Source organism: Peromyscus californicus, unplaced genomic scaffold (genome assembly GCF_007827085.1).
Source record: "Peromyscus californicus insignis strain IS unplaced genomic scaffold, ASM782708v3 Scaffold_8__1_contigs__length_139910024, whole genome shotgun sequence".
Taxonomy (NCBI): domain Eukaryota; kingdom Metazoa; phylum Chordata; class Mammalia; order Rodentia; family Cricetidae; genus Peromyscus; species Peromyscus californicus.
This window is the reverse complement of record NW_026294606.1, coordinates 84,276,621-84,296,305: the sequence shown is the minus strand read 5'-3', so window position 1 is coordinate 84,296,305 and position 19,685 is coordinate 84,276,621. Positions and strand designations below refer to the sequence as shown.

Below are 19,685 nucleotides of genomic sequence, written 5' to 3'. Positions count from 1 at the left end.
GGCGATGAGAGCATCCCTGGGACTCACTGACTGCCAACTTAGCTCCAGGTTCAGTGAGAGGTTTTATCTCCCAGGCATAGGATGCAGAAAGGTGATATCAGATGCCTTCTTTCAGTCTCTGCACCTGGGCACACATGTGCACCACACACACACACACACACACACACACACACACACACACACACTCTAAAAAGTATATTCATAAAAATAATAGAAAAGCTAGAAAATGTGTTTGTGAAGGGGGCCCTGGCAGACATCTGCTTGCTCTATTAGGAAATGCTGAACTTGGCTGCCAGCTCACACTTATAACCCCAGCATTCAGGAGGCTGAGGCTAAAGCATGGCTCTGAGTCCCAGGCCAACCTGTGTTCTAAAGTGTGTACAAGGCCAGAAGGGGCTACATGACAAAACCTTGCCTCAAAAAAGGAGTATTAATATTGGTACCAAGCACTATTTGAGAATTAATAAACAGTAAGCACCCTCCAGGCTCTTCGGCCACCCCATGAAGAAAACATCACTCACTGCCGTTAACATTTTACAAATGAGCAAATTCAGACACCCAAAACAAACAAGCAGACAAACCAGACCAGAGAGGCAGAAACAATACAAACCTCCTTGTAGGTTTTAACATTAGGCTCATCCTTCTTTGTCACTGGTCTGGAAGGCCCGGCTTAGTACATTGTGTTGATTTCTTGGGATGATTTTGTAGCTGTATTCTCTATTTGTTTTAAGCTTCATCGGTTGCAGCACCCTGGCAACCTGTAGCTCACAGGGACCGCTAAGGCAGCTGAATGAAAAAATAGATAAAAAGGAAAGGACACGACGGCTCCTAGGTATGGTGGAGGAGAAAGTTTATTATAGATATGCAGCAGAGCATAGTCAGAGGCAGAGACATGTGGGAGAGTCCAGAATGGACATGACCAGACTGAGCTGGGCCGCGTGGGAGAGGGGAAGGAAGGGGGGAAAAGAGGGAACCAGGTGCAGAAGCCAGGAGGCCAAAGGTACAAAAGTGTGGGTAACCAAAATGTCTGGACTGTATAGGGAAGCGTAGCCACATCCCTGGGCTAGAGAATTCAGGGTAGGAGGTGGGGTAGGCAAGTCAGGAGGACCCTGTAGCAGGTAGGGACTGAGGGACGCCCGGAGAACCTGGCTGCCAGTGTCCGCTTTGACATGTTAAATAGGCACCTCAGCCGCTCCTCTCGGGTGTGAAATTTAACGGTAGCCTACAAGGGAGCCGGTGGGTGCACCCAGCTAGGTGCGACCTGGGGATCCCTGACACCGGAGTGCTGCAGGCACAGGGACGCATCAGCTTTTGGGGTTATGCCACTGTGGCTCACCGCACTCGGGCATCTGGAGACTTTCCATGCTTGCAGCCTGGTGAGACCAAGCATTCCTGGCCCAGAGAGGAGCATCTGTTGCTAGGATGGTCTGTCACTTTACATCTGGAGTGCAAGGATCCTCTTCTCTTTATCTTCCTCTTTTCACAGCGGAGCTTCTTATGCATCAAGATCTCTTTAACTCTCGGGAAAGCTCTAAGAGGTCCCAGGCTTGCTCCGCCCTCCGGGCCACGTGAGCGCGGCTTTCCTAGGCCCCGGAGCGCGGCGGGGACGCTGGAGGGCGGGCTCAGAGTAAGACACAAATGGACGCGTAAAGAATGACAGTCTGGAGGCGGGGTCATAATGGACTTAGAAGCAGGTGCGGGCCTTGAAGGACGGTAGAGGGGACCGAGTGATCTAGAGGACCGTAATAGACTTGGGAGTGATCCAGAGGACCGTAATAGACTTGGAGCGGGTTGGGCAGATCCCGGAGACAGGCGCTCGCCGGCCATGTCCAGACCCCTAAAGGACCTGTACACAGGGTGGCTCCCGGGTGAAGATTCAGGGTTACTCATGAACTCAGAGTGGAGGGAAGAGCCGAGAAGGCAGGCACCAGGGCGAGGTAAATGAACCTTGAGGTGTGGCTCCAGGAGCGCCAATGAACTTGGAGAATGAACTTGGGAAGGGTGGGCACCAGGGAGGGGCTAATGACCTGGAGGGGTGGATCCAGGGGCACCAATGAACTTGGAGAATGAAATTGGAAAGAAAGGGCGGGCACCAGGGGTGGAACCAGGGAAGCTTAGAGGGAGGACCCGGTCCCGGAGAGCAGAATTGCAGGGACAGAAGTGTCCACTTGGCGGAATGGATATATAGGGGGCGTATCAGGTCCAGGAGGCGGGTTCAGGTCAGGCTCCTGAGCTAGTTCCAGGGGCTAAAGAACCCGGAGGGCGGGACGGGCACTAGGGCGGGACTAAAGGACCTGGAGGGTGGATACCAGGGGTGACGAACTCGGCGGAGACAGGGTTGGTGCCAGGGGGAACCTGGAGGACCGAGTCGCCGAAGGAGGCGGGGCTGGGGGGCGTCTACTGGGGAGCGCGCGGGAGTCCACGGCAGGCCCAGCACCGCCACCCGGCATCTGCACCAGCGGCAGAAGGAAAGAGCTAGCCAAACAAGGGGCAGAGCTGAGGCCAAAGCCCTCGGGCAGTGGGCGTGACCTCTGTTGTCCCGCTCAATCCCTGCACCCCTTCCCTGTTGGCTTGGACCGATGAAGCGCACCGTTGGAGGCCAGGGAAGCTGAGGTGGTGGCTAGGGCTCTTGGTCCACCAGCGACCTCTCAATCGCCCCTATGGCACTGCCTGGAGCCGAGGGCACGGCAGACACGCCACGGTCCCCAGCCCGGGGCGACTCGGGGTGCTCCTCCTCCGGGATGTGGGCCGCACTTTATGACTACGATGCGCGCGGCGAGGACGAGCTGAGCCTGAGGCGCGGCCAGCTGGTGGAGGTGCTGTCCCAGGACGCGGCGGTGTCAGGCGACGAGGGCTGGTGGGCCGGCCAAGTGCAGAGACGCCTGGGCATCTTTCCCGCCAGCTACGTGGCGCCGTGTGGCCCGGTGCCGCCGCCTGCGCCACCCCTGCCGCAGCCCTGCTCACCGGTGCATGTGGACTTCGAGCGCCTGGAGCTCAAGGAGCTGATCGGCGCCGGCGGCTTCGGCCAGGTGTACCGCGCCACTTGGCAGGGCCAGGAGGTGGCGGTGAAGGCGGCACGCCGGGACCCTGAGCAGGACGCGGCGGCCGCGGCCGAGAGCGTACGACGCGAGGCGCGGCTCTTCGCCATGCTGCGGCACCCCAACATCATCCAGCTGCGGGGTGTGTGCCTACAGCAGCCGCACCTCTGCCTGGTGCTGGAGTTCGCGCGCGGCGGGGCGCTCAACCGCGCGCTGGCAGCCGCCGCACCAGATCCCCGAGCTCCAGGCCACCGCCGCGCACGCCGCATCCCCCCGCACGTGCTGGTCAACTGGGCGGTGCAGATTGCCCGCGGTATGCTCTACCTGCACGAAGAGGCTGTGGTGCCTATTCTGCACCGCGACCTCAAGTCCAGCAACAGTAAGTGAGGCTAGACTCAAGGGAAGGGGGTGCCAGGAGCAAAGAGAGGGGTCTGGTCTGCCCAGGACTCTGAGAGCCAGAAGACAGGCCCTGATTAACTTGTTTTAGGTCGGTTTGTGCTCACCCTGGCGTTATTACCCTTGGGCATCTTTTTAAAAGACAGGGACCGGCTTGCTCGTAGGTAAATTCATGTTACTCTCTGGACCCGCAGGAAACCCCAGCGAGTGTTTATATGTCTGTGTAGGTCTCCCAATTCGTTTGCACAGGACTTTGCCGGCCCTGACCTTAAGCCGAGTATGTCTAGCCTGCTATCCGTCATCAACCCCCCTCCCCATTTCCTTCCACTTTACAAGTTTCTAATTCCTTTTTCTGGTACACGCTGCAAACATAGGACTTAATGCATTCCAAGCAGGCACTCCCTTGGGGTGCTTTGCCCCCATATCATCTCACCGTGAACATGGCTTCTTGTCCTTTGGGCTTCCCCAAAACCTTACCACTCAGATGTCTCTGTATATGAAACATGACCTTACTGTTGTTTGGAGGAATCTTTTCTGCAAATTGGAAGCGCCCATCTGGGCTGAGAACAAGTGCATGGATCCTGTACTCTACTGGAAACCTGAAATATCTGATTGGTGTCAGTTACCTTATCTATAAGTCAGAGTGGATTTCCCAGATGTTAGCAGAGAGCTGGCATGTGATCTAAACACAAACCCTACTAAGATTTGCTGTGTAAGCGAGCTAGAGGATTGCTGTTTGAGGTTGCTTTTTCCCTAATGAAGAGCCTTCCCTTCCTAGAGTGAAATGGAATCTCTTGCAAGACTAAAGGATTCAACCAGAGCTGTTGCTGACCAGCCAGTGTTGCATGCCCATCAGACCTCTGAAACCTGTTGGGACAGGTGCTAGCTGGAAGGACATCAGTGTCTTCTGCAGAAAGACAGTAGCCAGGGGAATGAATGGTACTTTCCTTATATGCTAGCACGGATTTTCTTTTGCTATCAAATCCTTCAGTATAGAAATGTATTTGAGAGTTACAAACATACTCTGTCCGTTATGCAAATTATGAATAAGTTGAATGTTGTAGCTATGCATGAGCATTGAATGGCCCTCAATCTCTTCTCCCAGCCTATCTAATTTAGGTCTCAGCTGTTCCAGTGATGAGTAGGGAGTCTAAGGAAGCATGTCGTGAAGAAGTGATGGTGGTCATTGTGTGTCTCAGCTGACTGTATGAAGGTCCCTGGAGTGGTTCGCTTTAAGAACTGTGTCATACTAATGTGCAACATGTCTTTATCTCATGTGTGTGTATTTATGTATATCCAGGTGCACATGTGTGAGTGGGTGCATGTGTGTGCTCCTGCATGTGAAGGCCTGAAGTAAACCTTGAGTGTCCTTTCTTAGGTGCCTTACACCTTTTTACTGGGATAGAGTCTTTCATGTCCCTGGAATTCACCAGGTTTGGCTAGGCTGGCTGACCCATGGAGCCCCATGAACTCTCCCGTCTCGGCCTCCCCACTGCTGGGGTCATAAGAGTGTGCTGCCACACTCTTGTGGGTTCTGAAGATGGAACTCAGGTCCTGTCCTTGCACTTACAGCAGACACTTTACTGACTAAGCCGTTCTCCTGCATAACAGCATGATCTTCAAGGAGCTTATTTATATACATACTTCATAGTTACTACTATCAACCGTTCTTAGTTCCTGAAGTATGTTGTCATTGAGAGCAATATGTATGTAGCCTGCTGCCACAGAACAAGGTAAGACCCCAGCCTGACCCTGGAGGGCCTCTGCAGAACAATAATAGTGCATCATACTATCCTCTCCTCTGCAGGAGCTCCATGATAACCCAGAACCTGGTATTCTGCAAGTTAATTCTGTCCAAATTAATGCTCAAGATGCATCAATCCTCGCACCAAAGGTACAAGGCTGTAGCTACTGCTCCTGCATTGTACCCAGTCTGGTTTGGTGGATGGTTCTTTATTTGAGTATGCAGTTGCAAGCACACACATGTGGAGACCAGAGGACAGCCTGGGGACTTTTTTCATTCCTCCAGTACCTTTTACCTTTTGACTGAGACAGGATCTCTGATCTAGAAACTTGCTTATACTAGACTAGGCTGACTGGCTAGTGAGCCTCAAGATTCCATCCGTTTCTTTCCCTGTGCTGGGATTACAGGCATGCACCAGCATTCGAAGCTTTTTGCACATGGGTTCTCGGACTCTCTCTTAGGCACACATGATCACAAGCAAATGTTTTACTGTTTGGGCTATGTCGCTAGTCCTGGCTCGGGGCATCTTGAGGGCCACACCACATGTTCACCAGCAGTTTATCACAAGCAGTTTATGTCTGTCAGGAGTGATTAAAGCACAGGAGGGCATGGGAAGCCTTGCATATACACTCTTTCACATAAAAGGTGAACCTTTAAAGAATTCCTAATACTTGGAAATCGTTCTAAAATAAGTTAAATGGTTTCTGTTGACACCGGCCAACGTGAGACTGCTGCATGTCTGGGAGACACTTTGTACTTTGGAGGCAACTCCCTCCTAAGTTAGCTTTTGGAAATCTTTTGCCCTTAGAACAAACAGCCCCACACCCTAGGGTGTTTTTAAATCTCTTCAAAGACAGAAGAGGCTTCCTTTATTTTAAAATGTTGCCGTTGTAAGCAGCAGATAGAGCTCAGTTCCTAGAGTGCTTTCCTAGCATGGGGCTCCATCCTCAGCACCCCAGAAACTGGGCATGTGGCAAATTCTTGTGATTACTGTACTCAGAAGGTGGAAGCTGGAGGATCAGAAGTTTAAGGTTATCCTAAGATACATGCTGAGATTGAAGCCAGCTTGGGCTATGTAAGACCTTGTCTCAAAACACTAAAAAACTTTAAATAAAAAAGCACTTTAAATGGATTAGTTGGCCAGACTCTAGCTTGGCCAAGGATTTGTTGTGATATCACCATAATTATAATTACTTAATTAGAATGAAAAGAGATATTTGAATGTGGCCTACAGTGTTCAAATGACGATGAGACACACAGGACTCTGTCCTTGATGTCTGTTTTATCTGTTTAGTGGACAAATGAGGTATTTTAGAATTCCCTCCAGTGTAGGAGGCTTTACCTTCTCACTCTGACTGTGGAGTGTAGCAACATGGCTTCAGCAGTTGTGTTTGACTGTATTGTTTGCTGACGGTGGTAGTGAGTTACTGACTGTACACAGGGCCTTGAGTCAATATTGAGCTTTACTTCACTCTGCAGTCAACCCTCGTGACTGAACAGTAGGAGAGGGCTCACACCCCACTCAGTGGGGGGAATTACTGTTTAAACAAATGTTTGATTTTGTTGGAAGAGTCTACACGCTTTTTTTCTTCTTCTTTTCTTTTCTTTCTTTTTTTTTTTTCTTGGTTTTTTTTGAGACAAGGTTTCTCTGTGGAACAACCCTGGCTGTCCTGGAACTCACTCTATAGACCAAGCTGGCCTTGAACTCACAGAGATCTACCTGAGTGCTGGTATTAAAGGCATGGGCCACCATAACCAGCGATTCTATACCTTTTGACAGATTTTCTTTTCTAGTGTGTTTTAAGTCTTGGAGACTTGTCTGTGGTGAAGCATCAATGACATGGACAACGTTTGCCCTTTCTGACTGATGGTTAGAAACTGAAAGTTGAGCCAAAGCTGCAGGTGTGTGTGTGTGTGTGTGTGTGTGTGTGTGTGTGTGTGTGTGTGTGTGTGTGTGTGTGTAGAGGCCAGAGGAGTCAGCCTTAGGTGTCAGTCCTCTGGACCCTGTACCTTGTATTTTGAGACAAGTCTTCCCAATTTGGCTAGGCTTGCTGGCTATCTGGCCCCGGGGGTCTGGCTGTCTCCACTGCCCCAGCACTGGATTCTAAGCAAGTGCCACCATGCCTGGCGTTTTCATTCGGGTTCTGGGAGATCAAATCTGGTCCTCATGTCTGCACAGCAAGTCCTTTACCCACTGAACCACGCCCCCCGCAGCCCTAAAGTAGCTGCAGGTTTGAGCTTCACGGTGGTAAAGAGACGCTGGCCCCGGACTCCTAGGGAGCACAACGTGGAGCAAGCATGGCTGGCTGAGCTGTCTGTCTGTCTGCCCTTGTGCCCTGCTGGAGAATGAAACAAGACAGTTTTGAGGAACCATGGAAACTGCCTCCTGACCCACAGGGATGGAGCCCGGGGTCTCCCGAGAAATTCCTCAGTCACTCCCTGAGCTGCATCCTCAGACCTCCTTCTGTTTTTATTCTGACACATGGTCTGGCCATGGAGTGCTGGCTGGCCTTGCAAGAATTCTGTAGCCCAGGCAAACCTTGAACTTTCAAATCCAGCCTCCTGAGCAGCTGAAATGAGAGATCCGAGCCAGCAGAGCCAGCAGGTTTTACGTATACGTTCAGAGAAGAGGCAAAAACAACACCTTGTCCTCCCGGGCACATTTAAACCTCCTTGGCCCATTCTGGGTCACAGGGACACTGTGGCAAGGCAAGGGACAGTGACAGTGTCTCTGCCATCAGAGTCCAATGTAAGGCCTGGCAGTCACGCTAGGTTAGTGTTAGCATGTCTGCCAGGTAATAATCAAGCTGGTGAGAGAGAGGGTGGGGGTGGAGGAGAGGGAACCATCTCAGAGCAGAGCCATAGGAAGCAGCCTGGGGTGGAGAGCTTGAGGCCAGGTACACATGGTCAGACCTGTGGGCTCATGGAGCTCTGATGCCTCTGCCTGAGAGCCTGGGAGCACATTGTGCCCAGAACTGGTGTGATCTGACTTGTGTTGTTTATTTGTTTAATTATTGTATGTGTGTATTTTCCTTGCTGGGTGGAACACAGGGCTAGTGTGTGCTAGGCAAGTGTGTGCTATAACAGTGTTCCACCACTGGGCTATATCCCCAGCCCTGACTCATGTTTTTAATGACCAGCCAGTGAGCAGAAGGGATCAAGGTAGGTGTGAGGTGAGTGAAGGCTGTCATTGCTGTCCCATGAAAACGGCTTCCAGGAATCTAGGGGCGAGGCCTGAGACACACGGTGTAGTCCTTGCTTGCTCATGCTAACACGTGAATGCTTAACATTACCGGAATCTTCAAGAGTCAGGGCGTTCACTTAAGGTCACTCAGGTCTGAATTTGTTTTCTTTTGTTTTGAGAGAGAGTCTGATGTATAACAGACTGGCTTCACCTCTGTAGGCAGACAGGCATGACCTTGGACTTCTGATCCTTCTGCCTCTACTTCCTGACTGCTGGGATGGAATCCAGGGCTTGCTGCATGCTAGCCAAGCACCCCACCAACTGAGCCACGTCCCCAATCCTCGATTTGAATATATCAGTGTCATCTCCTGGTGGCTGTGTGACCACGGTCAAGTTACAGAACATCCTGATTTGTGGTATTGTGTATAGAAATCCTCTCTTGGAGACTGACTCAAGTCCTGTGGGAAAAATCTGTCCCATGGTTCTTAACACTTCAAAGGCAGTTGGGTAAACATTGCCGTGGGGGCGAACGACACTATAAGGAACAGTAGCAGTTACAGGTGTGCCTGGATGGAGAGGCCGGGATGGGGCTTGTGGGAGGAAATGCTTCCAATGTGGCCAGGCACCGAGCCTTGATGCCATGCAAGGGTGTGTGTGCACAGGGAACTTAGGAACAAGATGCCATTGTCTGCTTTATGATGGTGCAGTCAGAGATTGCCTGACAGCAGCAGCGCAAGGAAAGTGGCCCTCGGACATCAGCTTCACATGCATTGTTGATAATTTATGAACAAATCACTGTATGCTTCGATTTTCGATTCCCTGGAGACTTGGAGTATATTCATTTGGTTCACTGCCTGGCTCAAATTTTTCTTTTCTTTTAAAAAATTCTCCTTTCTTTCTTTTTTATTTTATGTGTATGGGTATTTTGCCTGCATGTATATCTGTTCACCAGGTGCATGCCTGGTACCCACTAAAGGCATGAGAGGTTACCAAACCCATAAAACCGGAGGTACAGGTGGTCTTGAGTCACCCTGGAATCAAACCTGAGTCCTCTAGAAGAGCAGCCAGTGCTCTTAACCCCAAGCCATCTCTCCAGTCCTCATTTTCTTGTATGTGTGTGTGGTCTGAACATCTGTCTACCTTGATTTTAGTGTTTGAGGGTCTCTCATGCACAGGTCCTTGACTGATGGAGCTGCCTCTTCAGCCCCCAGCCTGCTTTCTATAGGTGCCTCCACTGTTAACGTGCTGAGCTAATAGAAATGTCCATATAGAGTTCTCATGCCATGAGCAGTGAACAGTTTTCCATGACGAGAGAATACTGTTGCAAAGGCTTGTCTCCTGCATTTGGTTTGTGAGTGATGTGTGGGGTCTATTTTAGTTAACTGTATCTGGGTTTTCTTTGCAGAAGTCTGTCTTTTTGTACTTAGTAAGCACATTCATTCGTGTACACACACACACACACACACACACACACACACACACACACACACACACACACTGGTTATTTATTGACTGTATATTAGGTATCAGGAATGTTTCCAGGCTCTTGGCTCTCTGTAGTGGACAAAGGGGAAACAATTTCTTCCCCCTAGTGTGTGAGACAGACATTAAATCAGTTGGATGCTGAATGACGCTTAGTCTAAGGTCTTAGGTTGAAAGGGAGATGACAGTCAGGTATGGGGAGCTCATGCTTGGAATACTAGGATTTGGGAAGATGAGGCAGGAGAATTGCTGGGAGTTTGAAAAGGCCCTGAGCTACAATGGTGAATTCTATGCCAGCCTTGGCTGCCCAGTGTAAGACTCTCTGTCAAAACAAAACAACAGCAAGAAAGCTGGGCACGCTAGCATAGGCAGGAGAGCCAGCCTGGGCTACAAAGTGAGACCCTGTCTCAAGGAAAGCGAAGAGAATGTGCTTTTGTCAGGATGGGCTGCAATGTTCTAGATTGTTCTCCCAAAGAGTGGGCTTTTAGGAAAATCCCAAGTCTTGAATTGTGTTCTTGTGGGAGGGGAGGAGGGAAGCTATGTCAAGGTTCTTAGCAGGAAGTTGGCGTGGAGGGAGGGAGTGAAAAGGAGAGAAGAGAAGGCTTGTCTGAACCCTTGGGGTCTGCAAAGCTTTGACTTGTCACAGGAGGGTTTGAACAAAGCTGTGTGTGGTCTCGTGTATATGTTTTCAGTTCTTTGGATGTCACAGGCAACAGTGTGAGAGCAGATGCAGAGGGCCCTGGTTGGAGTGAAAAGTCCATGGGTCAGAATGAGGGAAAGAAGGGAGTCAGGAGAGCCAGGGGAAGAGAGGACACAAGCAGGAATAGCTTGGAGGTGAAGCAAGGCGGAGAAGGGGTTCTCTAAGGCCAGCGGAGGTGGGACTGGGGCTAGACTTCTGGGAGCAGTGTGCTCTGAGGACACCTGCTTGGCTGTGATTATTTTTACAGCCTCTTCCTTTGTGACTGGGGTGTGATCCTTTCTCAGGAGGGCAGAGGTGAGTGGTTTTACACTTGGCAGGTGATATAAGGTGACAGAGCTTATGATAATTTTCCTTCCTCCCAACCATTTCTCACACACAGTCTTGGTTATTTGGTTACCCATTCAGCCAACAAAGACACAACAAAATACATGAACATGCCAGGTCCAGTTGCCATGTTCCCAACACCCACAAGGTGGCTCCAGTTCCAGGGGGTCTGACTCCCTATTCTGGCCTCTGAGGGCACTGGGGAGGTACATGGTGCACATACATACATGTGGACAGAACATTGACATATACAATAAAAATTAATTGTTAGAAGAGAAGAGAGAACCTTCCATCAAGTTAGGGGGAAGGCACTAGGAAAGGGCTCTTTTTTGTTTGTTTGTTTTTGTTTTCCGAGACAGGGTTTCTCTGTGTAGTTTTGGTGCCTGTCCTGGATCTTGCTCTGTAGACCAGGCTGGCCTCGAACTCACAGAGATCTGCTTGACTCTGCCTTCCCAGTGCTGGGATTAAAGGCGTGCTCCACTATCGCCCAGCTGAAAGGGCTCTTTATAAATTCTTCAATGCTGAAGCAGGATCCAGTCGGGATCCCAAAGATGATGGCTCCCGCTCCGTGAGGAGTTCAGAGAGCCTGGCTTATTGTTGGAGGGTTTTCACACAGTGAGCAGGTGCTGGGAGGTGGGGACATGGAGACGATGCTGTGGTTTTTTATTTTGTTTTAAAATTTGCAATGACTTTGGATACCAGAATTGTTAGAACGTGGGGTTTGTGTGGGGAATACAAGAAAGAGCTGGAAAGATCATGTCAAAGGATGGCAGATAGACTTGAAAACCAGGTCAGACTCAGGACCTTCTTCCATGGCTCGGGGACCAGGACGAGATGAGAAGAAAGACAAGGATGGTATAGTAAATATAGACAGCTCCCTTCCGCCCCACACCCAGTGCCCCCTAGCGTGTGCAAAATGGACATTCGTGAGGTGACCTTGTGACCCTAGACCGAGATTAATGGTGCTTGTAAATGTGTTCTACTTTGTCCCTTTTCTCTACTTGTTGATTTTTTTTTTTAAATAATACATTCCTAGTTAAAGATTAATTGAGACCCATCTGTCTCACAGATAGAATGGAGTCTGGATTCAGTGACCCCATAAATGTTGGAGAAAACAGAATGGGTATGCTGTAATTGCTTTAAAAAATGCTTCATGCCAACAAATTCACAAAGGCCAAGAGGAGACTTCAGAGAGGCTGGAGGACTCTCCGCCTCATGGTTGGGTGGGTGGCCAAGCCTAAGGCCTGGTGCTGAAGAACGGAGCCCACAGACAAGGCCGAGAGCTCTAGCTGCAGTCTCAGAGAAGATCTGCGAAGGCTCACAGCTCGGCTGCTAAGGAGAATTCACGTTTCTGAGGCCAGAAAGCCCACCTGCTTGATGCGGCTCTGATCCAGACGGCCAGCCCTATCTATGGCCGTTCCTACTTGGGGGGACCGGAAGTGAAGTAGGCCCAACCTGTGTGCACCTGAAACCTGGCGAGACTTGGAGGGAGGCCCAGGTCTAATTTACCTTTTGAGGTGGCAAGTTGTGGTTTCGGTCACATTGCCCTAAAGATAAGGAATTTCAGGAATTCTGCCATGCCAGTTGGAAACGGAGTCCCACACAATGGGCCTTTCATGGAGCCCTGGCCTGCAGTTGGTACCGAGGTGTTATTTTAACTTGTTTTGTGTTGGTCTGGAGTGTGCAGTGCCAGTTGCTAGGGGAACTTTGGACCCGGGGAAAGAGAGGCTGGCTTCTGAACTGTGACAGGACAACTGCTAATTGCACAAACCACCCTCCTGCCTGCGTAGGAAGGAAGCTGGCTTGTTGCTGGCCGGAGCCCAGTTCTTCCTCCCAGCTGCTCTCCTGTGTTCAGGAGTCCATGCTCTGGCCATCACATGTGGTGTGGATCCGGGGACAAGGCTATTTCGAGGTCCGCTTTCATTGCTGCTGCTGCTGCTGCGTCGTCCGCATTGTGACTTTTCTCATTGTTGTGATCAGATTCCAGATAAGGCCCTTCAGGGGCGGCGGGTTTATTTTGGTTCATATGGAGACAGATCAACTCCACCATGATGCAGAAAGCCCAGCGGCAGGAGTGTGAGGCAGCAGGTCACTTTCTGTCCGTGGTCAGAGAGCAGGAGTGTGAACCGGAAGTGGGGCCGAGCGATCAAGCCTCAAGGCCCGCCCCTTCCAAAACAGGGCTGCCAGCTCAGGACCGAGAGTTGAAGCACATGGTTCTGTGGGCGGTCATTTCTCATGCAGACCACACCTTCCTGTCCGCTTGTTACAAGAATGAGGTAGTAAGTGGAAGAGAGTCCCGTGAAATCAGTTTTACAGAACGGCAAGCCTTTGTGATGCCTGGGCCTTTGCAGAAGGATCATTATTATTCCTTGCAAATGAAGTTAGTGATGGTGTAAGGGGGTAGGGGAGAATGGAACCTGGTGAAGGAGCTAATCATTGGTGTTTGTTTCCGTGCTTAAGAGTACCCACTTAAAGGATCAGGAGCTGCATCTCTTTTTTAATAGGATTTATTTTTTCTTAAAATTCACAAGGACAAAATAGGCTTTTAGCTTACAGGAAGTACTGTTTAAGCACCCATGCAGTCAGCAGGCATTTTTGGTTGCCTTGCCTCCTTGGGACAACATGGCATGACTGGAGGATGTTAGAGATCTTCCATACAGGCACACCTCTGTGTGTAGCCCTGGGATCTTGGGTGGCATTTTAAGGCTATAAACCGAAAGTTTTAATTCTCCCCTGACTGACTGGCACATTAAGAGCTGAACTGTGTGGAAACAGCTCTGCTCAGTGGGAGATGGCTGACGCTATTTTTACTGTTAGAAATGGGTGCTATATCGTTGCTGGAGCTAGCCCAGCATATATTGAGGCTTACAGAGTTCAGTGTTGCTGTGGGCACTTGGAGGAATGGTACAATAGTTTCTGGAGTTAAGTTTTATATGTAGTTGCACAGAGAAATGCTAGATAAAAGAAAAACTAACACCCCAGCACAAAAAAAAAAAAAAAAAGATGGGCAGGCATCAGCAACTGTGGGCTGAACTGGGTGGTCTGCCTCTGATGAGTTTGCCTTCTGAATTTCCAATTTCATGAAGTCATGGTATCTCGCAAATTATCTCCATGGGTTCAGACGTCTGTGAGAGCTTTGCAGAAGATGTTTGATAATGAGCTATGTTAATATGTCATCTATTGGTGGCGATCTCTCGTGCATCCAGCAGGAAAGACACTCTGCTTTGATTAGGATGGAATTTCTTGGAGTGGAACATTTAATTTTCCTGCTGTGTTGTCTTTGATAACTGATCCTAACTGAGATATCCTGATAAAAGGCTCTTGCCCCTAAGAATCCTTTGCTTTCTGTGGAAGCTGCACCATGCTGGAAGATTTTCTTAGAACTTTACCTGGTCATGGCTGTGCACTGCTGTAAGCTAAATAAAGTGTCAGAAGGCAAATTCATTCTCCTTGACTTTGGCAGCTACCATGAGAGTGTATTTTATTTTGTTTACCTGAAAGAGCTGACAATATTATGTTCACATCTCACAGTACCACGAAAACTGCATTTTTAAACTGGACTTCTCCCTTCCAAAATCATTCTTTTTGCTAGGAAGCTGGGGTGGGGTTTCCCTGTCAGGCTCAGCACTGTGCCCTCCTGGTGAAACAGAATAAAAAACATACAGAACTGACAAGGAGCCCCCTCTGCTTTCATCTGCCCGGCTGAGCCATACTGACCAAGTGGGCACCATTGCAGAGTGAGTGGGAGTTCTCAGTCTTGACTGCCCAGGCATCATGGACATGTGACTTCTCCCATGGGTGGCCTCATTCCAGGAACAGATCCCTTGGATATCATTCCAGGAGGAGGAGGAAGGCCGCTCCCATGGGGTGCTGGGATCATACTGGGTGGGGACTGTTCAGGAGACTAGGGGGAGAGGAAGAATCATGACCCATGCAGGAAGAGGAGGAGAGAATGGAGTTGGGGGCAACTTTCCTTGTTTACATGCATCTGAGAGCCATGGGTAGAGTATGTACCGCAGTCAGAATGCAGGCCTGGGCTGCCCAGTCAAGATTGTGGAAGGCAGGTGTGAATACAATCACGGTGTGTTGTATACAAGTATCTGTGGTCAAAAATAGTTTGTAAATGGAAAGAGTTTTGCTATTCAGACTATAAAGCATAACAGAACAGATGACTTGGAAGACTGGGGCTGGGAGTGGAACCATGTGCTGAGACCCTTCCCACCCTTATCCCTGCAGTTTTGCTGCTGGAGAAGATCGAACATGATGACATTTGCAACAAGACACTGAAGATCACGGACTTTGGGCTGGCGAGGGAGTGGCACAGGACCACCAGGATGAGTGCCGCAGGGACCTACGCCTGGATGGCTCCTGAGGTCATCAGGTCCTCCCTGTTCTCCAAGGGCAGTGACATCTGGAGGTGAGCATAGGCCTTTGCCTTGTCTGTCTGCAACCACGAGTTGTTGTATTTGATCCATGGAGGCTGCAGGGCTTCCTGATTCTGTGGTAAATAGCAAAGTGCTTGTGAGTGTATTGATCCAGATGTGTGTTGCGGAATATTTGTTTAACTATGTAAAGATGTGCTACATTTAATTGTGTAAAGATGTGTTGCTGTTTTACCTTGCCTGCCTAAGACACCTGATTGGTCTAATAAAAAGCTGAACAGCCAATAGCGTGGGAGGAGGTGTAGGCAGGACTTCCGGGCAGGGAGAATAAGTAGGAGGAAGAATTTAGGCTCAGAAAAGAAAGAAAAAGATGTCAAGGAGACACCAGGAACCAGCCAGCCAGACACAGAGGAAGCAGGAAAGTAGGATGTACAGAATGAATGAAAGGTAAAAAGCCCTGAGGATAAATCTAGATGAAGAGAAATAGGTTAAATTAAGTTAAAAGAGCTAGTGGGACAAGTCTCAGCTAAGGTCCAGCATTCATAATTAATAATAAGTCTCTGTGTCTTTATTTGGGAGCTGGTTGGTGACCCAAAGAAAATTCCAACTACAGATGTGATGACAAAGAATGTCCCTCAGCTTTCTGTCCTGTGGTCTGAACTCTGGGATAATTAAGCTAAAGGAGCAAAGCTTGGTTTGGCTCAGGGTTTCGGAGGTCTCTGTTCATAGATGCCTGGACCAAATGCGGCTTGTTGGGCTAAACTGCAAGCGTTTAAAGTACTTCCACTGTTTTTTGCTCCTGATCCGAGTTGCTGAAAGCAGTCAGTGATAAACCATGCCACAACCCCAGTGTTAGGCTGTGTTGAAATTTTCTCTCTCAGATTACTGAGTCTCTTGCCTTCCAATTTCAGCCTCATTCAAAGTCTCAGGATGTGGGCAAAATGTAGACATTGCTGGAATGTAACTCAAGTGGTTTGTAGGGTGATTTCTGCCAGAGTCCTCATGAGCACAGTGGTTACTGGCCACATTTCCTTCAGCATCCTCATCTTGAGTCCCACTAGAGGTAGTGACTTCCAGAACTCTAGGCTTTCTCTAGCTCCTTCTACAAACTTTACCAAAGGCTTCTGAGGATTCAGGAAGTGGTTCGAGGGCAAGCTTTAGAGCCTCCAGATACTGCTGGCAGATAAACCTGAAATCCACCAAGACTTTGGTTTCAGTTATGCAAAGACGATCCAAATTTTCATTAAAAGTCACCAGGTGGGAGAGAAGGAGAGATGCCTGACTGGCGAGGGTAACAAGTGGCTGAGACCAGCGTGATGGCTCTGTGGGTCAAGACCCTTGCTGCCAAGCCTGAGTCCAATCCCTGAGACTCAGATGGTGGAAGGCGAGAACTGACTCCTGCGAGTTGTCCTCTGACTTCCACTTGCAAGCTGCGGTGCTCACTTGGATGCACGCTAAATTACAAATAAATAAAAAGTGAAAACCAACAAGACTGCCAGTTGTGCAGGCACAATGGTGTGTACCTATAGCCAGCCACTCAGCAGGCTGTAGCGGAAGATCCACTCAGCCCAGGGTTTGAGGGTAGCCTGGGCAACACAAAAACTCCCAACAATGTATCTCTTATGACTCTGTCAGTGTAAAGCCTAATGAATCATCTAGAACCGCGGTTATCAACTTGTGGGTTGAGAACCCTTTGTGGCCACATATCAGATACCCTGTATATCAGGTATTTACCTTATGATTCATAACAGTAGTAAAATGACAGTTGTGAAGTAGCAATGAAATAATTTCATGGTTAGGGGTCATCACAACATGAGGAACTGTATTAAAGGGTCACAGCATTAGGAAGGTTGAGAACACTGCTCTAGAGTAACAGATCTTTGGGGGGTTAAAAAAAAGTATCGGTATGGGTGTTTTGCCTGAGTGTATGTATATCCATGTATCACATGCATGCAGTGCCTGTGGAGGCCAGAAGGGGGCATCAGACCCCCTAGGACCAGAGTTGGAAACAGCTGTGAGTGGTGATGTGGGTGCTGGGAATATGGCCAGAGTCTTCTGGAAGAGTAGCCAGTGCTCTTTTAACTGCTGAGCCATCTCTCCAGAACCCTTCTGCGGAGTTTTTGAGATAGTGTTGCACTGTGTATCCTGGAGCTCATAATCCTCCTGCCTCAGTCTCCTGAGTGCTGGGATTGCAAGTGTGTATGTACCATCATGTCCAGCTGTTCTGGGGCAGAGCCACCTCCCACCCTGGAAGAGCAGTGGCCTTGGGTCAGCTGGAAATGCTGATCCCAGAGGGAGTTGAGCCAGGGGTGGGGCAGGCTCTGGAGCCCAAGTCACTAACGGGAACTTTGTTTTCCAGCTATGGGGTGCTGCTGTGGGAGCTGCTCACAGGCGAGGTCCCTTACCGTGGCATCGATGGACTGGCTGTGGCATACGGGGTGGCCGTCAACAAGCTCACACTGCCCATCCCATCCACCTGCCCTGAGCCATTTGCAAAGCTCATGAAAGGTATTGTGCAGGCCCAATCTCAAGAGTTTAGGGTCAAGGAAAGTCGTGCATAGGAACAGTAACATTTTCTATTTTATTTTTAAAGCAGTATGTGTGCTAGTGAGTGGCTCATCACATAAAGACATTCACCACCAAGGCTGACAGTCTTGAGTTCAATTCCTACATGGTAGAAGAGATCAGATTCCCACAGGTGGTCCTCTGACTTCTAACTATATGCAATGGTACACTTGAACCCACACACATAAATAAATGAATAAATAAACAAATAACTGTATAGAATTTTAAAAGCAAAGGAAATATTAATCTGGATGCAGTAGCTCACATGTCAGTAATCTCAATATTCAAGAATCTGAGGCAGAAGAATTGCTTTGAGTTTCCAGGCCAGCCTGGGCTAATACGAGACCCTGTCTCAAAAAAAAAAAAAAAAAAAAAAAAAAAAAAAAAAAAAATCCAATTGCTTTTAAGTGTGCTTTTCTGAAAAGTTCGCCTCTGCTACAGAGGTGAGTCGTTGGCATTTCCAGCTGTGCAACTTAAAGCCCCCCAGTGCTTTGCCTTCCCTGTCCCTGTCCCACTGTCTGCCAGCAGACAGCACAGCCCCGAGCTGGCTCCAAGCCTTCATTTGAAGTCCCAGATAGTGATCATGAGCATCTTTCTGGTCTCAGCAGTGTGGCTGTGCTTCGACCTTCTGATTCCACCCTCATCATTAAGCTTGCTGCCTGTGTCTGTGAGCTGTGAATCACTTCATCAGTTTCGATTTTTGATTTTTTTTTAACAGGGTTTTGCTATGTGTACCAGGTTGGCCTTGACCTCACTCTGTATCCCATCCTAGATGAAACTTTATTATGTATTTCAGGCTGTCCTCAAACTCACTCTGTAGCCCAGGTTGGCTGCAAATTCACCGTGTTATCCAGGCTGGACCTGGATCCTGCTTCGACCTCTCTAGTGTTGGAATTACTGGCATGTGTCACAGTGTCCAGCATTAATCTATTTCTTAGAACTTCTGTGGTAATTATAACATCCTTCAGACGTTGGCTTGGGGACTTGTATTTTATAGATATGTAATTCTGCGACAGCAGCTAGGCCTCAGCATTGAAACCATGCATCTGTGAATCAAGTGTCTGCTAATATAGGCAAAAGCCCGATGGTCTCACTGTGTCTGCTCACCTCTGACATGGGTGCCTGGGACCGGGGACACGGGCACTCAGGCGCTCACTGATATGCCCTTAAGATTTCCAGGAGTCAACACTGTAGACAGGGGCTTCTGGTTTAGAGTGACAAGTGTCAAACTGGGAAGCCTGCCATCTTGGAGATCATCCTAGCCGTACTGAGAGGGGAAAGTAATGTGATTCTCATTTGTCGCAGAATGCTGGGAACAAGACCCTCATATCCGTCCTTCGTTTGCCTTAATTCTTCAACAGCTGACTGCCATTGAAGGGGCGGTGGCGACTGAGATGCCCCAGGAGTCTTTCCATTCCATGCAGGAAGACTGGAAACTGGAGATTCAGCAAATGTTCAGCGAGCTTCGAACCAAGGAGAAGGTAAGAGAGCAGACGTACTGCGCAGTACACCCGTAAACCATGGGGACACCAGCCGGGGAGCACTGTTAGCGTTCTGCCATTTGTCAGATGCCAGTCCTTATTGATGCTTGCTTTCCTTCGGGTTAAAATAAAGAGTGCTGAGAACATACAACTGGGAAGAAAAATCCTTTTATTAGGAAATCTCCAAGTCGAAAAGAGACAAGAAATAGCATAATAAACCCGTACGTTAACGAGTTGCCAAATGTCCAATTTGATCACTTTACATACTTCTTTCCATTTCTTCCCCTGAAATTGGAGTATTTTAAATCAAACTCTCACCTCATACTACTTCCATGTTTATCTTGCTTGAAGATTTTGGTGTGTGTGTGTGTGTGTGTGTGTGTGTGTGT

At 49.0% G+C, this 19,685-nt stretch overlaps 1 protein-coding gene across 1 annotated transcript in view; it reads left to right on the top strand.

Moving 5' to 3' along the window:
• The first annotated feature begins 1,962 nt into the window (after positions 1-1,962).
• Positions 1,963-19,685, top strand: part of Map3k21 (mitogen-activated protein kinase kinase kinase 21) — a 36,219-nt gene continuing 18,496 nt past the window's right edge. The window contains exons 1-4 of the mRNA XM_052728978.1: positions 1,963-3,417; positions 15,105-15,285; positions 17,610-17,758; positions 19,121-19,296. Of these exons, the coding sequence (XP_052584938.1) occupies positions 2,661-3,417; positions 15,105-15,285; positions 17,610-17,758; positions 19,121-19,296 (1,263 nt within the window). The 5' untranslated portion in view covers positions 1,963-2,660. The remainder of the gene's footprint in view (positions 3,418-15,104; positions 15,286-17,609; positions 17,759-19,120; positions 19,297-19,685) is intronic.